Here is an 18,788-nt window from a genome sequence, read left to right on the forward strand (position 1 = left end):
CTGAGAAGGAATTAGGGTTCAGTTCGCATATCTTACGGGGGCACAGATCCGATGGTCCGACTATAGCAATTGCGAATGCCGCACTTTGCACCAGTTACTTTGGTCTCATTCTTGTCTACCCCAGAAAGTTTCGTGACGATTCTCGTCGGGAGGTCCAAAGCCTTCCCTTGTTAATGTTAGGTCTACTGCAGTATCACACACAATCTTAACAAAACGCATTGTTATGGATACGCAAAAATAAGTTCCAATATCACAAAAGTTGATCTCTCTAGCTTCGCGTTATCACATGGCTGTAATCTAACACTGCCACCAGCGTGCACCATTTAACACATACTGCCCAGCAGGGATGAGACGGAGTATAGTGTAAATTGCTTTACTAAGTGTGCCACTAGTGTACCGTATGAGCAGACATACGTAGATTCCCACAAAGACCTCAATCAATGACAGCTCGCCTGTACAAATAAATTGTGGCACGTATACTGCCAAATCGAATAGTACAGTTATACAGGGTGAACCGTAAGTAATGTCATTCGTTTCGGATGATTATTCTTTGAGATATTTCAAACAAAAAGTCTTCATTTTTGCTTCCTTTTGGAGATAAAAATGATTATATATGAAACATTTCATAGCGTGTTTTGGGAAAGCCATTGATTTAATTCTCAATGTACTCAGCCTGTATTATGATAATAAATTATTGACAGAATTTTAGTTTTGTTCTTTAAATGTGCAGAATTTTGATATGTAGGAATTTGGAGGTGGCATAACGGGCCGATACCAGCAATTGAAGTGCGAGCGGGCTTGTTCCATTCTTCAGCCCTAATTCACACCATAGCTACGTATTTACATATTTGCTCCTCTCTTCGGCAGCAAGCAATGAATTATCTGTCCCAGAGCAACAAAATTGAAAGGCAACTTAAATTTTACTACCATGTCCTAGATACAACATTAACGCTGTAACGTTGTTTTTTTTCCAGTGCTTCCAGGTACAGTAACTAAAATCTCCTGAAATCCTGTCAGCTTGGCAGAGTTGAATTTGAGTTATAAAATGGAAATACCTCCTGTGACAAGTAAGTAAGTAATATACAAACACTCCAGTATGTTTATCTGTGATGAGTAGGGGGCGGATGTTAATGAAAGGTCATCTTATTTTTCACATTTGGACGATGCCTATTAATATAGAAATCTTGCCATGTTAATATAAACTTAAAAAATAATTTCTTATGTTGCATTTTTTGAGTTTTTGAACTAATAGATCATTTTTATACTTTTTTCAGCATTTTTTGGTCATTTTTAATACTTTGAAGAACTTTTAGATCATTTGGAATGCATTTTACTTTCTTCTTTACCGATAGTTCTGTTAACTCATTTTCTAACCAAATAGGTCAGTAGTAATTACCTACTGAATAAGTGAATAACAGTGAAATTTGAGTTTTATAGTTTGGAACAGACTCTAAAGTCCATCCCTCATTCCACTGAAGGCTTCACTTCACACAACGGAAGTAATATAAAATAATTGACAGCAGCTTACTTTAAGTGAGGACTTTGACTGCTACTGTTCTTTTGTCGGTACGAGGGTGTCTTTAGAATTTATGTTTGGAAGGGTGAAACTTTCACCGTGTCCTGGACAGGATGTTGTGTCCCCAACATAGTTCGGAAGGGATGTAGTAGACAGTACCGTACTTTTAATACAAAGATTGCAAGAATGCACGCTGCGCCCACAATTTGTTTTTTCATTCACAATCCCTCATCTGGAAGATCTGGTAACAAAAGTGAAGCGCGGAATGAGGAAGAGACAGAGAATGAAGGCACTGGCATGGACCACCCCTGATTGAAACACATTGTAAACCCTCATTAAATCTATAAACTTTCATTTTGTTGCATGTTCTTTTCCTTTATCTTAGCTAAATTCCTCTCCCCGAGATTTGCTGGGCAGTCATTGAAACAAAATAAGGTGACTAATTTTTAAGACGTTGCGGTGCGAGTACGGTGAATAATATTTAAACGTCATTTTAATTTAATTACATATCATTTTTCCATTAGTTTAAGGGCATTTTAATGATCATTTTAAGTACAATTTTAGGTCATCAACATCCGCTCCCTAGTGATGAGTAACTAAAAAGTAAAAGAAAACATTTACAGTCCAACCCAGGATCACATGAAGATAACATACACAAGATATTTCTGACTTCTCGACAGTATTTGATATTCCAGTTATAACAATGATGCAATAGTTTCCTTATATCACGTAGCAGTAAACCTTACAGTATAAAAGTATTATCATTCGACCTAGAATGATCATTATTGTTAGATAAATTCTTCTTAGTGCCAGTCGTTAGTATTATTGATCCTCTAACTCTATTCTATTGTCTTGTATTTTCTCGATTGATTATTAAGCTTAATATTGGCAGCCTTTGGTTGTTATGTTCTTTACTTACCTACCTACATCACATTCGAAGAAAAGCTTCATTACACTGTAAAGCAGAAATCATTACTCCCGTGCTTTAGTTAAAAGTGACATTAACCCTGGACTGCTCACCTTTTTTGGACTCATTACTGCTCACCTGGGGTATGTTGTCACCACACGATCTCTCTCCTTCCTCCACTACAGATAACTGAAACTATTGTTGTCGTTGAATAGCCCAAGCTATTATTAGGTTATTAGACTAAACTACAGAAGAAAATGGGGTCATTTGGAATGACGAGTCACCCCGGGGAGCATTGCAGGTTTAAAATTAGTAAAGTTGAACATTGCAATAGGCTATGCGAAATAGCCTGTAAATGTTGTCGGAAGCCCTCCCACTCTACGAAAATGTTACGGTCCATAAATACACACATTGGACAAAAGGGTTATATTTCTTCCATTTACATCCAAAGGAAGCCATGCTGCTAAAGATTTTTTTTGCCCTCTACCAGGTTTGGATCTGCGAACTTCAGGGTTAATGGCGAGTAAAGGTAAGCGTTCACTAATCGTATCGCACTCATCGGACGAATCGTACGGATAGGAAAAAGACTATTGTTGCTGTCTTTGTTATGTAACCGCGTTCATTACATCGTATCGAACGCATCGGCTCTCGACAAATCCATCCACCTTTCTCGGATGAGCAATTTTTCCGATGCGTGCGATCATGGCCTTCTTTAATAAATCAATTTTAAATGCTCAACTGCTACTATTATGTTATGCCATGTTCAGTGTCGCGCCAAAATGGCAGACGGAAAACTTATTTCGCTTGTAGAAAACTGCGAAGAATTATATAATTTGAGCAGTAGCGGTCGGTGATCGAAATCCTCGGTGAGGCCAGATGCAACTAGTTTAAGTGCCTCCGATAGGAAATGTTTATTTATGATATAATTGTTATTATTAGTATTGTTATTATATTAATGTCATTATTACTATATTATTATTATTATTATTATTATTATTAATGAAAAATAATAATTTCACTCACCAAATTAGCTGTTATGCTGTGAGTTTCAGTGATTGTTTCAGTGTGATGAAGCAAAACCCATATTATGTGTTGAAAATTCCCTTTCTTTCTTTTCTTTTATTTTTTCCCTTGACAGCAAGGCCAACAGAGAAGTTTATTTTGTACCACATTGCCACTTAACCATTTACGTTGCCCATACCAGGATGCAACAGAAACTCGCGTTTTAAAATTATCTGTCAGAAAAATTGTCAGCGATGTCGTAGGTATCTCGATAGACTCTCTCTTTATTTAAAACTTCCTTTATTTCAATATTATTTCTTCTCGAAAAAGGACACTCTAACAATGAATTAACTACACCAGCATTATTTCTCGCATTTGTTTCTGTTTATATTTTCCCGAAATACATAACATTGGCCCAGATTCACTACTGTACTACGAAGTACAATAGTACAACACCCTCGCTTAAGTCATAAATTAAGACATAAGGGGAGAGAACAGTGTGGGGGTCTGCCTGCCAAAGAGCGGGAATTTTTGTTATTTATGGCCATTTAGGAAGACAAGTCACCGTTGCTATTCCCACCCCACTCTACCCTTGAGGCCGGCCCATGAATGGGAGAAGTGAAACCTGACCAGGCCACGAGGCCAGACGAATTGTGCCTCAGCTACAGCGTTTTAAGCGCAAGCTCAAAGCCCGCGAAAATACAGGAAATGCAGAAACAGACCCGGCACGAGAGATCCTGGCCTCAGGAACAAATTTTACTGCAAAACAGATCTATATAGATCACAAGCCAGACCCGGCACGAGCAATCGTGGCCTCAGGAGCAAATTTTACTGCAAAACAGGTCTATATACATCACAAAGTTTTCAAATGCTTTTACAGCGATATATGCTTCATTCAAATAACTAATACATTATATAAAAACACAAAATTTGATTTCAGTTAAGCCAAGTGACTGAGGCCCGGCCTCACTTGCCTCAGTCAATCAGCCGCCACTGAATTTGAGGCATTCCCATTACAGTAATCAAGTCGTTTCGCACATATATTATGTAACCAATATCTCTTTCGTTTCTTCCTCTTCAATTAAGAAGCATGAAACAATTACAAATTCTTAATCGCTAACATTCATGATTAATAAACCTAACCTCAAAACTCCTCTGTTTTCAGCAATGTCAGTATCGTACGTCATATGTTTTAAACAGCTGATAGAGAATCCGATGAGACGATAAAGTAGAGCCGTTACAGTGAACGCACTGCACTTAAAATATCCGTTGCGTGCGATTCGTACGAGGAGTGCGATACGATGTAGTGAACGCTTACCTTAACTCAGCCACTCAACTACCGAGGATAGTTAGTAACGATGCAACATGAAATACCTATATTTCATACATAAGCAGAGGACTAAGAGAATGGTATAATTCGATCAGACTTGACTACCGACGCCCGGTGAAGAAATAACAGTTCTAAGAGCTTGTCTGTGCAACTTTATTACCCCAGGTAAAAAAAAAATCCCTTTTAAAGTTTGTGTTCGTGCACACGTTTTTCTCAACTGTGCCTTTCCCTATCCCTAGTAGGCTAAGTAACGTAGCAGTTTCATTAGAGGGAGGAAGTGGAGGCTCCATTACAGCAACCGACTCCCACATAAACTTCAATCTCCTTGCGCGAAGACGGAAGGGCTGCCATCCTTTGAACCTCAAAATCTCAATCATATATCATGTGCCTATTTAAGTAGATAAAGGAAACTGGATGGAATTAATGTGACTCAACGCAGAAGAAATGTCAATAAAAAGTATTCTCGCAAGCGCGTTAACAATGTCTTCTCCCGGATGTCACAAAATAACATAAAATGCTATGGCATGAATTATGGTTAAATCCATCCATCCATCCATCCATCCATCACCTATACGCGTAGAAAACTAAGAAAATGGTACAATAAGATAGGATTTGACTACTGACGCAAGTGTAGAAATAACAATTCTAAGGATGCCTTCGTTAAAGGAACTCATTTTATATATTTATCCACTTTATCAACGTAGGCCTACATACCGGTACTCATCACCATAGCATCTTGGAGACAGATTAGCTAAGTTGACTGCAACGCGGAGTATACATTAAAGGCTGGTTCACAATAAATCGGGAACGGAAAAGAGAACGAGAACGAAAATATATTTATTTTAACAATATTTTCGTTCTCGCCACCGGCGTGGCTCAGTCGGTTAAGGCGCTTGCCTGCCGGCCTGAAGTTGCGTTCGGGCGCGGGTTCGATCCCCGCTTGGGCTGATTACCTGGCTGCGTTTTTTTTCGAGGTTTTCCCCAACCGTAATGTGAATGCAAGATAATCTATGGCGAATCCTCGGCCTCATCTCGCCAAATATCATCTCGCTATCACCAATCTCATCGACGTTAAATAACCTAGTAGTTGATACAGCGTCGTTAAATAACCAACTAAAAAAACTTTTCGTTCTCGTTCTCTTTTCCGTTCCCGGTTTATTGTGACTCAGCCTTGAGGCTTTGTTGCTAGTAGCAGAAGGTGGATATATACAAGAACATCAAAACTCTGCTGAATGTGTGTTGACTTTGTAGTTTAGAATCAGGCACGGATCTTCGAGTTTTAATAGTATACAACTACTATATGTTGGTCGTCTAATGAACATAAACCTGCTTGCAAGGAACGATGGGTTACATAAGAACATTTATAGAAAATTAAACAAATAATATATTAAAAATGAATATAATCTAAATACAACTGTCTTATTTAATGCAATGTGCTTTCGTAACATATTTTAAAATAATTTTGCCTTAATGTTACGTAGATTGGCAACTTTTTAGTTGTGTATTTTTCAATAAAGACTTTAAAGTGGAGATTTTGTACGTACAGTAGTTTAAAGAATGGGATGCCAGCCTTTACCATAATCTCACACAAATCCAGTTAAAATTGTGACTGTTTATTTGAAGTGGAATTACCTGTTGGCAGATGTTCACTTTCGTTTTTCGATCAAAGTTTTGTATTTTCTGTGTGTTTTCTAGTGTTACAATGCCTCTGTATATATTGACGTTTGTCATCCCGCATGTTTACACTATACAATTTGCAAGTAATATATTCCCGATTCACTTAAAACACTCGCTTCCAAATTCTGCCACAAATTGATGCTTCTTAGATCCCTTTTTCTTCGTCATGATGTACTACAGATGCACCATCTATGCAGATAAGTAGCGTATTGACGGGTAGTTACAAACTATATGTGTCTCGTGATAACAAACAGTTGTTTTTTCATAGTGTTGCTCCCTACATAATCTGTTTTTTACATGTGTCGCTTTTGCACCTATACACAAGCATATGCTCCAGCATTCAGTTAACTTGCATACACAGTTCACCTCAATCGGACCCCAAGATGCATGTCTGTTGATCACATTGACAACGCAAAAAATTAATACTCATGCAGGAAGGAGTATGCAAATGAAGCTGAATGACAGCTGTGAGTGTGAGGAGTATAGTATGAGGATAAATGCAAACAAGACAAAAATCATGGTGTCGGATGAGAAGTAAAGAAAGTAAAGGTGCGAATTCGAAATGAGGCAGTGGAACAAGTGGACAGCTTCAAATGAATGGGGTGTACTGTAAGTAGTAACATGAGCTGCTGCCAGTAGGTCAAAAGGAGGATACCAATGTTGTTAAATGTTGTTTTATTTAACGACGCTCGCAACTGCAGAGGTTATATCAGCGTCGCCGGATGTGCCGGAATTGTGTCCCGCAGGAGTTCTTTTACATGCCAGTAAATCTACTGACATGAGCTTGTCGCATTTAAACACACTTAAATGCCATCGACCTGGCCCGGGATCGAACCCGCAACCTTGGGCATAGAAGGCCAGCGCTATACCAACTCGCCAACCAGGTCGACGATACCAATGTTAAAGGAAGCTTAATTTTATTGAAAAGTGAGAATATTCTGCGAAACTTTGAAAAAAAAAAAAGATCGAAGGAAAATACTAGTCAATTGTTTTGTGTTTTGGGTGGAGTGTGACACTGAAAGAGGCAGAAACATGGACATTGCGACGAAGTAAAGAGAAACGTCAGAGAGCATTATAAACGCGGATATGGAGCGTGTGAAATGGACGTAAGAAGTAAGAAATAAAGTTGTGCTAGAAAGAGTGAGTGAAAAAAATAATGCTGAAACTGATCAGGAAGAGAAAAGAAAACTGGCTGGGTCACTAGATTAGAAGAAACTGCCTCGTGAAGGATACACTGGAAGAAATGGTGAACGGGAGGAAAGTTCGGGGCAAAAATATCAGATGATAGATAACAAACATCAATATATATGGATCGTATGCAGAGACGAAGAGGAAGGCGGAAATTATGGGATATTGCAGTGCTGGACTTGCAGTGAAGGACCTAAGAACCTGCCCTTGGGTAGAAAACTATGAATGAATGCAATAGGATAGGTAATCGTATCAATCATTAAAAGTAAAAGTAGAAAAGAATGTAAACATGTGCATAATTCCACACGACTGCGGAGACAAAGCTGTTAGAAGCAGTGATGGAGTGATGTGTGCTCACACGTAAAATTCGATAGTCTACGTCATTGGTTTCCAACCTTTTTCCACGTGCATATCGCCTGGCAGCCCATTTTCGTATATTGAAACCTTCATATTAGCAAAAACATTTGTAATTAGTGTTGATGTTCTTACTTCTATTCTGTATGTTGTAACTGCAAATAAATGGCCAAGTAATGGGATTAAAAACGAATGTAATAAAATAACCAGAGGTAAGAAGTTCGTACCGAAACTGTTACATTGTGTGAGCTTGGACTATATATCCACCGAATGAACAGTAGTAACGCAGGTCTGACTGTCAACAAACCGGAAAAAAAAACATGTACAGTGCAGTGGGAACCAAACTTGTTTTTGTACTTTATAAAATCATTTAATCATACATACACAAGAATAACAAAAGACATAATTGTATGTATCTAGCCTTGTTACTATAAATAATAATGTACATTCTCAGTTTATCAAAAGATATAGGTACTCTTTATGTTCTGAAAAAAAAATTGAACCCTGAAAATTTTCCTTCTACGTCACAAGACGTAACTTGAGAAAATCTGAAATATGGTACAATATCCCTTATTGTATCAGCAAGTGAACAAACACAGCTTTCGAATCTTACAGTGCATTTCGTATATGGAACATCACATTAAACCCATAATTCTTTTCAAGAAAACTTATCATTTTGTGTTAATGACTATTGGGATTTCTGTGGATTGGTATATATAATTTGAACGGTGATTATTCTTTCATATCTAGCAGCGTCAGTCATTTCTATATTCCTGGAATGCAGCAGAGTGATTGCTGCACACAATTGTTAGAAAGGATATTGAAACATACCAACATTATACATAGATCGAGAAAGAATACAATTATGCCTACTATTTGAGTCAGATTTTGAAGGAGAATGTATTTATATGTGAAACAGACATGAAAACAGGTGTGTACTTGAATATAAACAATATCATATTATGTAACTATGCTTCTCACGCGCCACGTTGCCAAGTAGTTCACAGAAATCATTCTACATGTGACACGTTATTTTATTCAAGTAAGGACATGTGCAATTCCTAACATCAGGATTACAAATACAGTGAACAGACTGTAACAAAATTGGCAATCTAAAATGTCGAAGTCGAGAAAATAAAGTAGTGTAGAGGCATAGTGTCAGTACGTTTTATTTGTACACTTTATTTTTATGTTATCGTTGTCTGCGAAATTATCAAGAAACTTCTGGATGTGTATAATAATTCACGGCGTGACACAGCATAAGAAGGCCAAGGCCGTTTTTCCGACTGCAAGCCTCTTGTCCACATGCTTCAGCAGAGGTGAACGTCCGTCCGACCCGTACGGGAGTAAGGTGTGGTCAGCATGATAATCCTCCAGCCGTTATAGCTGGCTTACGAAACCGAATTTCTCTACTCACCGTAGGTCCCCACATTGGTCACGATGCTTGATGGGCACAGGTTCCACAATGGCCGAAATTTTATGACAAAATATCTTTTCTTTCCCCATGAGGACTCGAATTTAAATTTCATTTAGTTGAAAGAGAATTTGCAGTATTACTAAAAGTGTAATATATTCGAGAAAGAACTGACACTGCAGTAGTCATGCACAATGCGCACGCCTTACTTCCTTACTGCGTTTCTGGCTTTCGTCACGCGGCCCAAAAGTTAGAAGCAAAATAATCTCTTACATAGTCATGATTTCGATTTGCTTTTCGAGGGCTGGATCCGCAACGCGTCCTTGCACTTACGCGTGCTTTGGTCCAATGTGTGTTCTACAGGCCTACATGCGATGGTTGTCCAAGTCCGACAAGTGATTCGGATGGCATTCGTGAATAGGATGGTGACAGCTGGGCCATCCTACCTCAACCGTGACAGAACCAGATCACATTCTCGGACGAGTAGTCTGGCAAGTCCCAGAGTCCGGAGCCCCAAACCCTTACTCTCCCCGCGCCAATTTCTAACACTCTCAGGTGATAAATGAATTGTTTGGAAGGTGGAGTATGTAGGTGGAACGAGAGAGAGACAGGGAAAATGGAAAGATCCGAGAAAAACCCCTCGGCAACGTCTGCCTTATTCACCACAAATTCTATCGCGACCTGATCCGAGATCGAACCCGGGCCGCCTCCCTGATTGAAAGACCAGCGTGCTATAGCTTGGGCGATAGACGCGGCAGTACACTTCCCCAATCTCTCTCAATTTTCTAAGAAGATTAATGTGGGATGATTAACAGTGTGATACCTGTAAAATTCTTTGGCAAACCTCACTTTTCAGACAGGATAGCCTAGGCATTTGAGAAACATAAACACTCGCGTTGTACAGTAGAGGAGTCAAGACCTGTCCTGTGACCTTATCATGTGCCGTGGCTATATCACCAATGAGTATGCAGGGAGAAGATAAGTTCGGTAAATTCGTGTAATATTAACCATTATGAAACAAACTCCCTTTCTGATAGCTCACTTTTCCTCTCTCGCACAGCTCACATGCCAGTTTTCGCCTCCTCATCTATACACTGTTTTATATGAAACCCTCAAATATACGAGTACAGGATATTCACACAATCACCACACAAGAAATCTTCACTGACAGTCTCAGCATAAAATGTGGATTCCTTTCCACAGAGACTTCACGAGTCTTGTCTTTGTTCTGTATTACGTACTATCTTAATGTTATCTCAGGCCTTAAGCTTAGCGTACACAGCACGAGGCGCGTAAAGAAACTCATAACACAGCTGTGGGAGTACGTAGCATTTAAAAGAAAGCAAATAAACTATGTCCACTGTAGGCAATTTCTTAGAAGACATTATAAAAATATAGTGCAAATTACTGTATGTCTATTACATGAATTTCAACACGCTGATTCTGAGAGGGATTGGTTAGAGCAGTGCAATTGTAATACACGTTGTTGCTTGTGCAGAATTTTTTTTTTAAGTAAAACACATAAACTATACGAAAATGTTTAATGCACATTCAAATAATACCAGTTTCGATAATTATGCCTATCTAACCATTAATGTTGTATGATGAGTACTTCTATGAAACACAGGCTAACATGACATTCAGCTTTATAGTTAAATATAAGAACTTTTAATAAATACTTCCAGAACAATCAAGAAATCATTTGCAGATATGTGGTGAAGCTTCCAACTTCCCGGAAAACGCCAAGAATTTAAAAATACTTTAAAATCGAGGGAAAGGGGGATCTTACTACTTATTCGCGAACTGCCTATCTGCTTTTTCCGGTAGCCATGTGTCAAAGAGCAGTCTTATTCTCAGAGTTCCTTTGATATTCATCGTTGACTGAAGTGATATTTGTGGTGAGAAATCTTCGAGGCTGAGGTTTTTTTCCGGGGTTCTCCCGCTTTTGTCAACATTATACATTAATTTTCACCCCAGGAGTGTTTCATTTAATAACCGTAAACACATACGGAGGTGATTATTATCTTCATCCTAAGCATTAAGGTTGATCCACAATAAACCGGGAACGGAAACGAGAATGAGAACGGAAATAGTTAAAATGTATTTAATTGTGAGCATTCACAATTAACTTTCACGCTCCCGTTCCCGGGCTCCGGCAAGCTTCTCGTTAATTGTGAATGCTTACATTTAAATACATTTTAATATTATTTCCGTTCTCGTTTCCGTTCCCGGTTTATTGTGGACCAGCCTTTATACAGAAGTCTAACTTCTAACAAAAGAACGCGTGCAAAGAGTATAAGAATTATTATTGTAAGACTCAAATGAGGAAGAACGATACGTACTCTGCAACAACTTATTCTCGCAATGCTCTATGCGTAAAATGCCTTGCTGTGCACTTCACCGCTGAGTGTCTTTTCAGTCTGACGTCATCGTTTGCTTCCAACACAAGCATGTCTATTCCTTTCCTGTTTTGAGAAATACTTGTTTGTAAGTGAAATAACAAACCAGAAACTTATTTTTAGTTGTTTATTTATTTGCTTGTGGAACCGTTTTATGAGCATAATTTCATAGTCCGTATAATAGATATTATATTATGAAGAAATTACAAGTACATAATATATGTATAGTTCTCGCCAAGTTTAGACAGCCTCACTCATACCACTCTTCACGTTCATGGCTGACCCAAAACATAAGTCATACGGTGCGTGCCTGTTATGCAGCGTTGTCACGTTTTCTTCCTCAAGCTAAATCCGATTCTGATTTAGTTAATACAGCCTACTTAGCATTCCATATTTCAACTACGAAAAGAAAAGGAATATATGCATGAAGATTTGTCCGATATGAGGCAGCTATTTCGGTAATTGGGCTTTTATTAATAAAATTTCTAAAACAATCCCACGGTGGCCAATATTAGCCTTCAAAATAATACTAATGTCATAAGTATTGACGCCACAACCTGCAGCACACACACGCACAAGAGTACCTAAAGCCACTGAATGATTGTGAATACGACAATATTCCCCCTAACCTGATTTCGTTTTAATAAGTTAAATAAATATAAGACCAAGTTAACAGGCAATATTGGACATTCTTTCCCGTTTCTACGCAAAACCTGTGCTTGTAAATCAACAAGGTTAACTTCAAATTACAAATTAAATTCATTTGTGGAAACCAAGGAAATTGAGAAGATACTTACGCTGGCCTTGAGGGATGGACGGCAGCAGGTCCGTGCGAGGGGTCGTGCAGTTCACGCCATATGACTTCCGGGTAGCATTCGTTATCAGCGTCTTGTCCAAAGCGGTGAAGGCGCAGAGAAACTGCCCCGACAGCGTCGGCAAGTTATCTATCACGAGTTCCAGCTGCAACAGAAACAACGTATTAGGCTTTCGTTATGTAAAATGAAGTACAAAGTTCCATCATCTTACAAAAGACTGTCTTTGAGTGCATCATCATAAGAACCACCGTCCTCAAGATTGGGCGCTTTGGGCTGTTCCGTTCTCACACTTTGGTGGACTTCGAACCAAACAACATACTGAAAAATGAAGAAGAGGGTTTTCCAAGCCATGTGATCAGCATAATCGGACGCAAGCGGAGTTCACCAATTCTAAATCTACTGATGATTCTTGAAGATCAAATGCATTGTGTTATTATCAATACCTATGCCTTATGCAACATTTTAAATTCTCTTTAATTTTGTTTCAATGGAGCAGCAATCAGCAATTTTTTAAGTGCAGTTTCTACATTCGTTCCTTATCCTCACCCTGTGTCAACATACGTTATGAGTTATGGCTACAAACGACTAGGTGTTTAATTTTCATTTTTCCTTTAATGTAAGGAAAGGGAACAATTTTTATTTATTCCAGTTGTTGGATTGAAGATAATATGGACTGCAAGGTCTCAGTTGTGAATTGGAACGAATATTTTACATCTTGTTACAATTTTGAGAAAGGCTCTAATTGTAAGACCTACTCATAAACACATATATACATACAAACATACATACATACATACATACATACATAACGTAACGTAACATTACAGATGCTAATATGAACATCCGTTTGTTAACACGCGCAGTGTTTTTTATCTTTTTTGTGTAATATCTATGTTAACATAGTCTATTTCAATAACTTAATTTCATACTGATATTCATTTCATTTTGGAACATATTTGAATCGTGTCCCGCGCCGTGGTGTCGTGGTCTAAGGCATCCTGCCTAGGACTCGCGTTACGGAATGCGCGCTGGTTCGAGTCCTCTTGGGGGAAAAGTTTTCTCATGAAATTTCTGCCAGTGTATGGCACCGGTGCCTACCCAGCATCGTGATGCACTTGGGGAGCTACGATAGGTAGCGAAATCCGGTTACGCAAACCAGCTATAACAGCTGGGGCTCATCGTGCTAACCACACGATACCTCCATTCTGGTTGGATGATCGTCCACCTCTGCTTCGGCATGTGGCCGTGAGGCCAGCAGCCGGCTGGTCGGTCTTGGTCCTTCGTGGGCTGTAGCGTCACGGATTATTATTATATTATTATTATTATTACTATTATTATTATTATTATTATTATTATTATTATTATTTGAATCGGTAGTGGAATAAGGACCAAAGTCCAGAGAAGTAAATTTTTCAGGAGACGAAAAAAAACATCACATCTCCTAAATCATTAGACCAAGACTAACAAAAATTTGCACAGTTGTAGGTCATAGTGCACCACTCTAACTGATAATGAACACTCACGTGTGAGTTTAATAGTACGGGTAGTAAACAGGATGATAAGTGGTGGATTTCGGTCCTCATTGCATTGTTTTACTACGCAAGTGTGAAAGACGAGCACAAAACCTCAAATAGTGAATTTTGTTTATCGAGTAAGTTGTATTTTCAGAATACACACATCACTTGAGCTAATTGTCTAAAAAAACAGGATATGGCACCGATATGATTAATAATAATACTTATAATAAATAAACTATTTCAATGTAATGAGAAACTGCCTTCTGTCCTTAGTCACTGCCATCATTCTGAATTCTGCTACCTTCCTCACCCTTAATACTCTGCAAGTACTGTTGTACATTCTCTGACAGATATTTCAGGAGTTCAGATAGGCCTACATCACGTACCTTTGCACTTTTAACGGGTAACTGCCCGTGATACAGCTGTGGTACATTGAGGTTGGGAGTCACGTTATTCTTAAGAAGACGGAATCTGCTCATGACCATTCCGTTCATTAATTTACTGACCTCTACCTGGTGTTTGTGCAAATGATGGTACAGTATTAAAAAATCTTGTATTTTGATAAAGTCGATTGCACAAATAAAACTTCTTGCAGCTGGCCGGGTCAATATAAGAAATGGATCAGAGGCAACCCCTCCACGCTGCTTAGGCGGCAATAAGGAGGTAGTGAAAGAAGAAGAAGAAGAAGAAGAAGAAGAAGTGTTTTGATACCTGAAGCACGTCACCATTTTGAGATGCGCTTTTCTTGAAAAACTGTGTGAAATATCCATCAAAGTCTTTGAAATCAGTGTGTATCATTTCCACAACTTGGAAGTGACGTTTAACAAGTTCAATCCATTCACTTCTCCACTTTTTCCACCTTCTTTTGTTTCCCCTGTGTGAAGTGCCTGTCACAAGGAAGATAGCTGTGTCCCCGTATAGGAAAACGGTGCACAACTTCCTCAAATCTTTCAACAAAAACTTGCGTGAACCAATATCGTACCATGGTATTGTTACGGTTGGGGAAAATCTCGGAAAAAAAAACAAGTAATCAGCAGAAACGGGAATCGAACCTACGTCCGAGCGCAACTCCGGATCAGCAAGCAAACGCGCTACCGCTGGTGCCTCCATGTCGACATACCGTGTGTTGTAAACAGGATTATGTGGTCGAAGTCAGAAGTAATTTTGCGTGGAGTCAGTGTCAGCTTCAGTAAAAATGTACTGACTCTGATCTCGGTATAAAATCTTCCGTGAAAATAGGTACTATTTTAATACTTTCACTACCGTGTGAGCTTCCAGCTGCATCACGCGTTGGGTCACTTGTTGTGGGAACAGTGCTTTGTAAGTCTGTCTCGAGTAATTTAAGAACCAATTTCTACTGTAGTCTACCGCAATCATTGAAATTATACTTAAATACAGACTAAGTCTGAAAAGTTGTTATGATTTGCGCAGTGATGAAACGTCTTAAGTACCGCTTAAAATTCTAGTGAGTTTACCACTATTAATACATAATACCTTTCATGTAGGCCTAGTGTCGGAGTCTGTGCTTTTGTGTACCGGCTCTGCACATGTGACTGTAAACAAAAACAAAAATCTGACCCGTGACGTATGAAACGGAATGGAATTTTCGGAAGAGGAGCACTGTGACCCAGCACTGCGACCTTTTACGATTTACTGGGCTAACCCTCAAGCTAGGCGCATTCCCAAACCCACACCGGCAGACTATCCTAAGGTTCGCTGCGTACTCATGTTTCGAGCAAGCCACTTCACTCGTCTCTAGGCCAACCCCCTCCATGCGTCGCCAGCCAACGTTCGGGAAATGCGGAGTGTGTATTTTATGTAAATATTTCACTTACGCAGCAGCTACATACAAAGAAGAAACTCAAGATCTCTTATCTTCTTCGACCAAACATTTCCCAAGAAAAACGTGAAAATAGTATAGGAGTACAAAAAAAAATAGCGAAAGTACGAAACGGAATCCTCCTATTCTGTTTTATCCTTCGTGGACAGTTCAACCTTTAGATAATAAGTTTAGCTGAGAATAGTTCAGGTGCATATGAGATCAAAAATCAATGTTTTTTTACTTATTTAACATAATAACACTTTCGTTACAACACGGAAAAAATGGCAGGGAATACATAATTGCATGAAACATTGAAATTGTTGGTGATTGTATGGGTTTGAATGTATGTAGGTTATAAGCATGAATAAATGAAAGATCATTATGCATGTTGCATAGGTCTTATAGTTATTTTATTTGTATCCTTTGTGCTATGCTGAGCATTGCGTCGGCTAATTGCTGCCAAGAAGAAATTATATATTGCGGGTTGCATCGACGCACTCCAGCTAAGGGATAAAATGCGGGTAGAGTATTATAGAAAAGGTGACGGGCATTTTTCCCCAAATAAGTGTTCACTTAAACTTTCCACGTTAAAAAATCTGTAATAATCCAAGGTCATATTAGTAATAATTAATTATGCTAGCTCAAATTCGTATGAGGTTCATTTGTAGATTCACTAGACTAAATCCACAGTTTACCTACCATAGATTTTTTAGTTGGTTATTTAACGATGCTGTATCAACTACGAGGTTATTTAGCGTCGATGAGATTGGTGATAGCAAGATGGTAGATGGCGAGGTGAGGCCGAGAATTCGCCATAGATTACCTGGCATTCACCTTATGGTTGGGGAAAATCTCGGAAAAAACCCAACCAGGTAATCAGCCCAAGCGGGGATCGAACCCGCTCCCGAGCGCAACTTCAGACCGGCAGGCAAGCGCCTTAACCGACTGAGCCACGCCGGTGGCCTCTATCATAGATGAGTAGGCCTAATTGTCGGGTCTGTCGTCTCGTTATAGGATCCGTGGTCGGCCTGGGTAGCGTAGTCTGTATAGCGCTGCCTTCTGTGCTCGAGGTTGCGGGTTGGATCTCGCCCAGTTCGATGGCATTTAAGTGTGTTTAAATGAGACAGGTTCATGTCAGTAGATTTACTGGCAAGAAAAAGAGCTCCTGCGGGATAAAATTCCAGCACACCGGCCACGCTGATATAACCTCTGCAGTTACGAGCGTCGTTAAATAAACCATAATTAAAACAAATAGGATCCGTGAGCACATCGTTGTGGCAGTAATTATGACGTTGCACATTTTGCTCCACGGATGATAGAAGTTGGAGAGAAAAAAATGGACAGCTAAAAGAATAAACTGGAAAACCACGAGGAAATCTACAACAAACCCACTGTTCACTATATAGCCCACATTAAAAGAGTCGAGTAAACGTAGTTATGGCTGGTACAACCAAGAGTGCGTAATGAGTAGAAAAAAGTATTGGAAAGCATACACAAATTGAAAAAGATGTAATGCAAATAAAGAAAAATAAAATTTCCTTAATGTAAAGAAGAGTATAGGGAATTGCTAAGAAATAGAAGAAGGAAGTTTGCAAATAATGAATTAAATAAATTAAATTATTGGATTAAAACTAATAATATAGCGGAAGCATGGAAGGTAATAAGATTAATAACGAATTGGGAGGATAAAAATATTTTAATAGAAGAAGAAAAATGGATAGGCCTAAGGCATTTTGATAGGTTAATGATAAATACTACTACGAAAGAACGCTGTCTCAGTTATGATAGATGTATTAAGTGGAAATATATTGAGAAATTAGATGACGATTTTAGAATAGAGGAATTACTAAAAATATTAACGGAAATGAAAAACAAGAAATCAATATGAATAGTTGGCATACCCATACATTGTTGTAGTAGTTAGTAATAAGAAATGGGCAAGAGTATTATTAAAGATTTTCAACGTAGTAAGAAACAATAATAACGTGCCGAAGGCATGGAGAACAGCCATATTAGTGTCCATCTATAAAGAAAACGGTGACAATGGATTCCAAGAACTATAGAGGAATTCCGCTATTGTCATGTCTAGGAAAAATTTATTCCGGCTTATTATCGAATAGAATAAGGAATTGGTTAGCCAAGTATGGAATAATTTCAGAATTTCAAAGTGGTTTCCAAGAAAAGAAAAAAAAAAAACTAGTGACTATTTTTATCATTAGGGCCATAAATGATAAATACCTAAATGTGAAAAGAGGATATGTGTATTGTTATTTTATTCATATAGAAAAATCCTTCAATTCTATTAATAGAGAGAAGCTTTGGTTCAAGTTAGAAAAGATGGGACTCAGCATAAAGTTTATAGAGAATACGAAAGCATTGTACAGTGAAATTGGTTTTAGGATAAAATTAAATTAACAGATTGAAAAGTCTCAAAACAGATCAATCATGTCAGAGGGGTAAGGTAAGGTTGTAACCTGAGCCCTTATCTATTTAAAATGTACAGTAACGATATATTAGATATTAGTGAAGCTGTCATTTTCCATCCATTTTAAATGTGTAAATTCCGAGACTACTTTTTGCTGATGACTGCATGATAGGGTCATTTACCATAGTAGGTTTACAGAAGGCTATGGACGAAATTACGAAGTTTTATTCCAATTGGGACTTGAAAAATTAACGAGAAGAAAACGAAAGGCTAATATGCAAGAAAGAAGGCGTGTGGAGCAAAAAAATAAAAGTGATACCTAAACAATATTCAAATTGAGAGTATGAGTAAATTTACATATATATGTGTAATACTAGATACAAGGGAGAGCGGAAATAAAATGAAAATACTGTAAATATAGA

At 38.4% G+C, this 18,788-nt stretch overlaps 1 protein-coding gene across 2 annotated transcripts in view; it reads right to left on the reverse strand.

Moving 5' to 3' along the window:
* The window catches only part of PlexA (plexin A), a 1,043,054-nt gene that overhangs the window by 128,743 nt on the left and 895,523 nt on the right, over positions 1-18,788 (reverse strand). For both annotated transcript variants that reach the window (XM_069837886.1, XM_069837888.1), the window contains exon 7: positions 12,585-12,747. In XM_069837886.1, coding sequence (XP_069693987.1) covers positions 12,585-12,747 — 163 coding nt within the window. The remainder of the gene's footprint in view (positions 1-12,584; positions 12,748-18,788) is intronic.

This window comes from Periplaneta americana, chromosome 10, assembly GCF_040183065.1.
Source record: "Periplaneta americana isolate PAMFEO1 chromosome 10, P.americana_PAMFEO1_priV1, whole genome shotgun sequence".
Lineage (NCBI taxonomy): Eukaryota > Metazoa > Arthropoda > Insecta > Blattodea > Blattidae > Periplaneta > Periplaneta americana.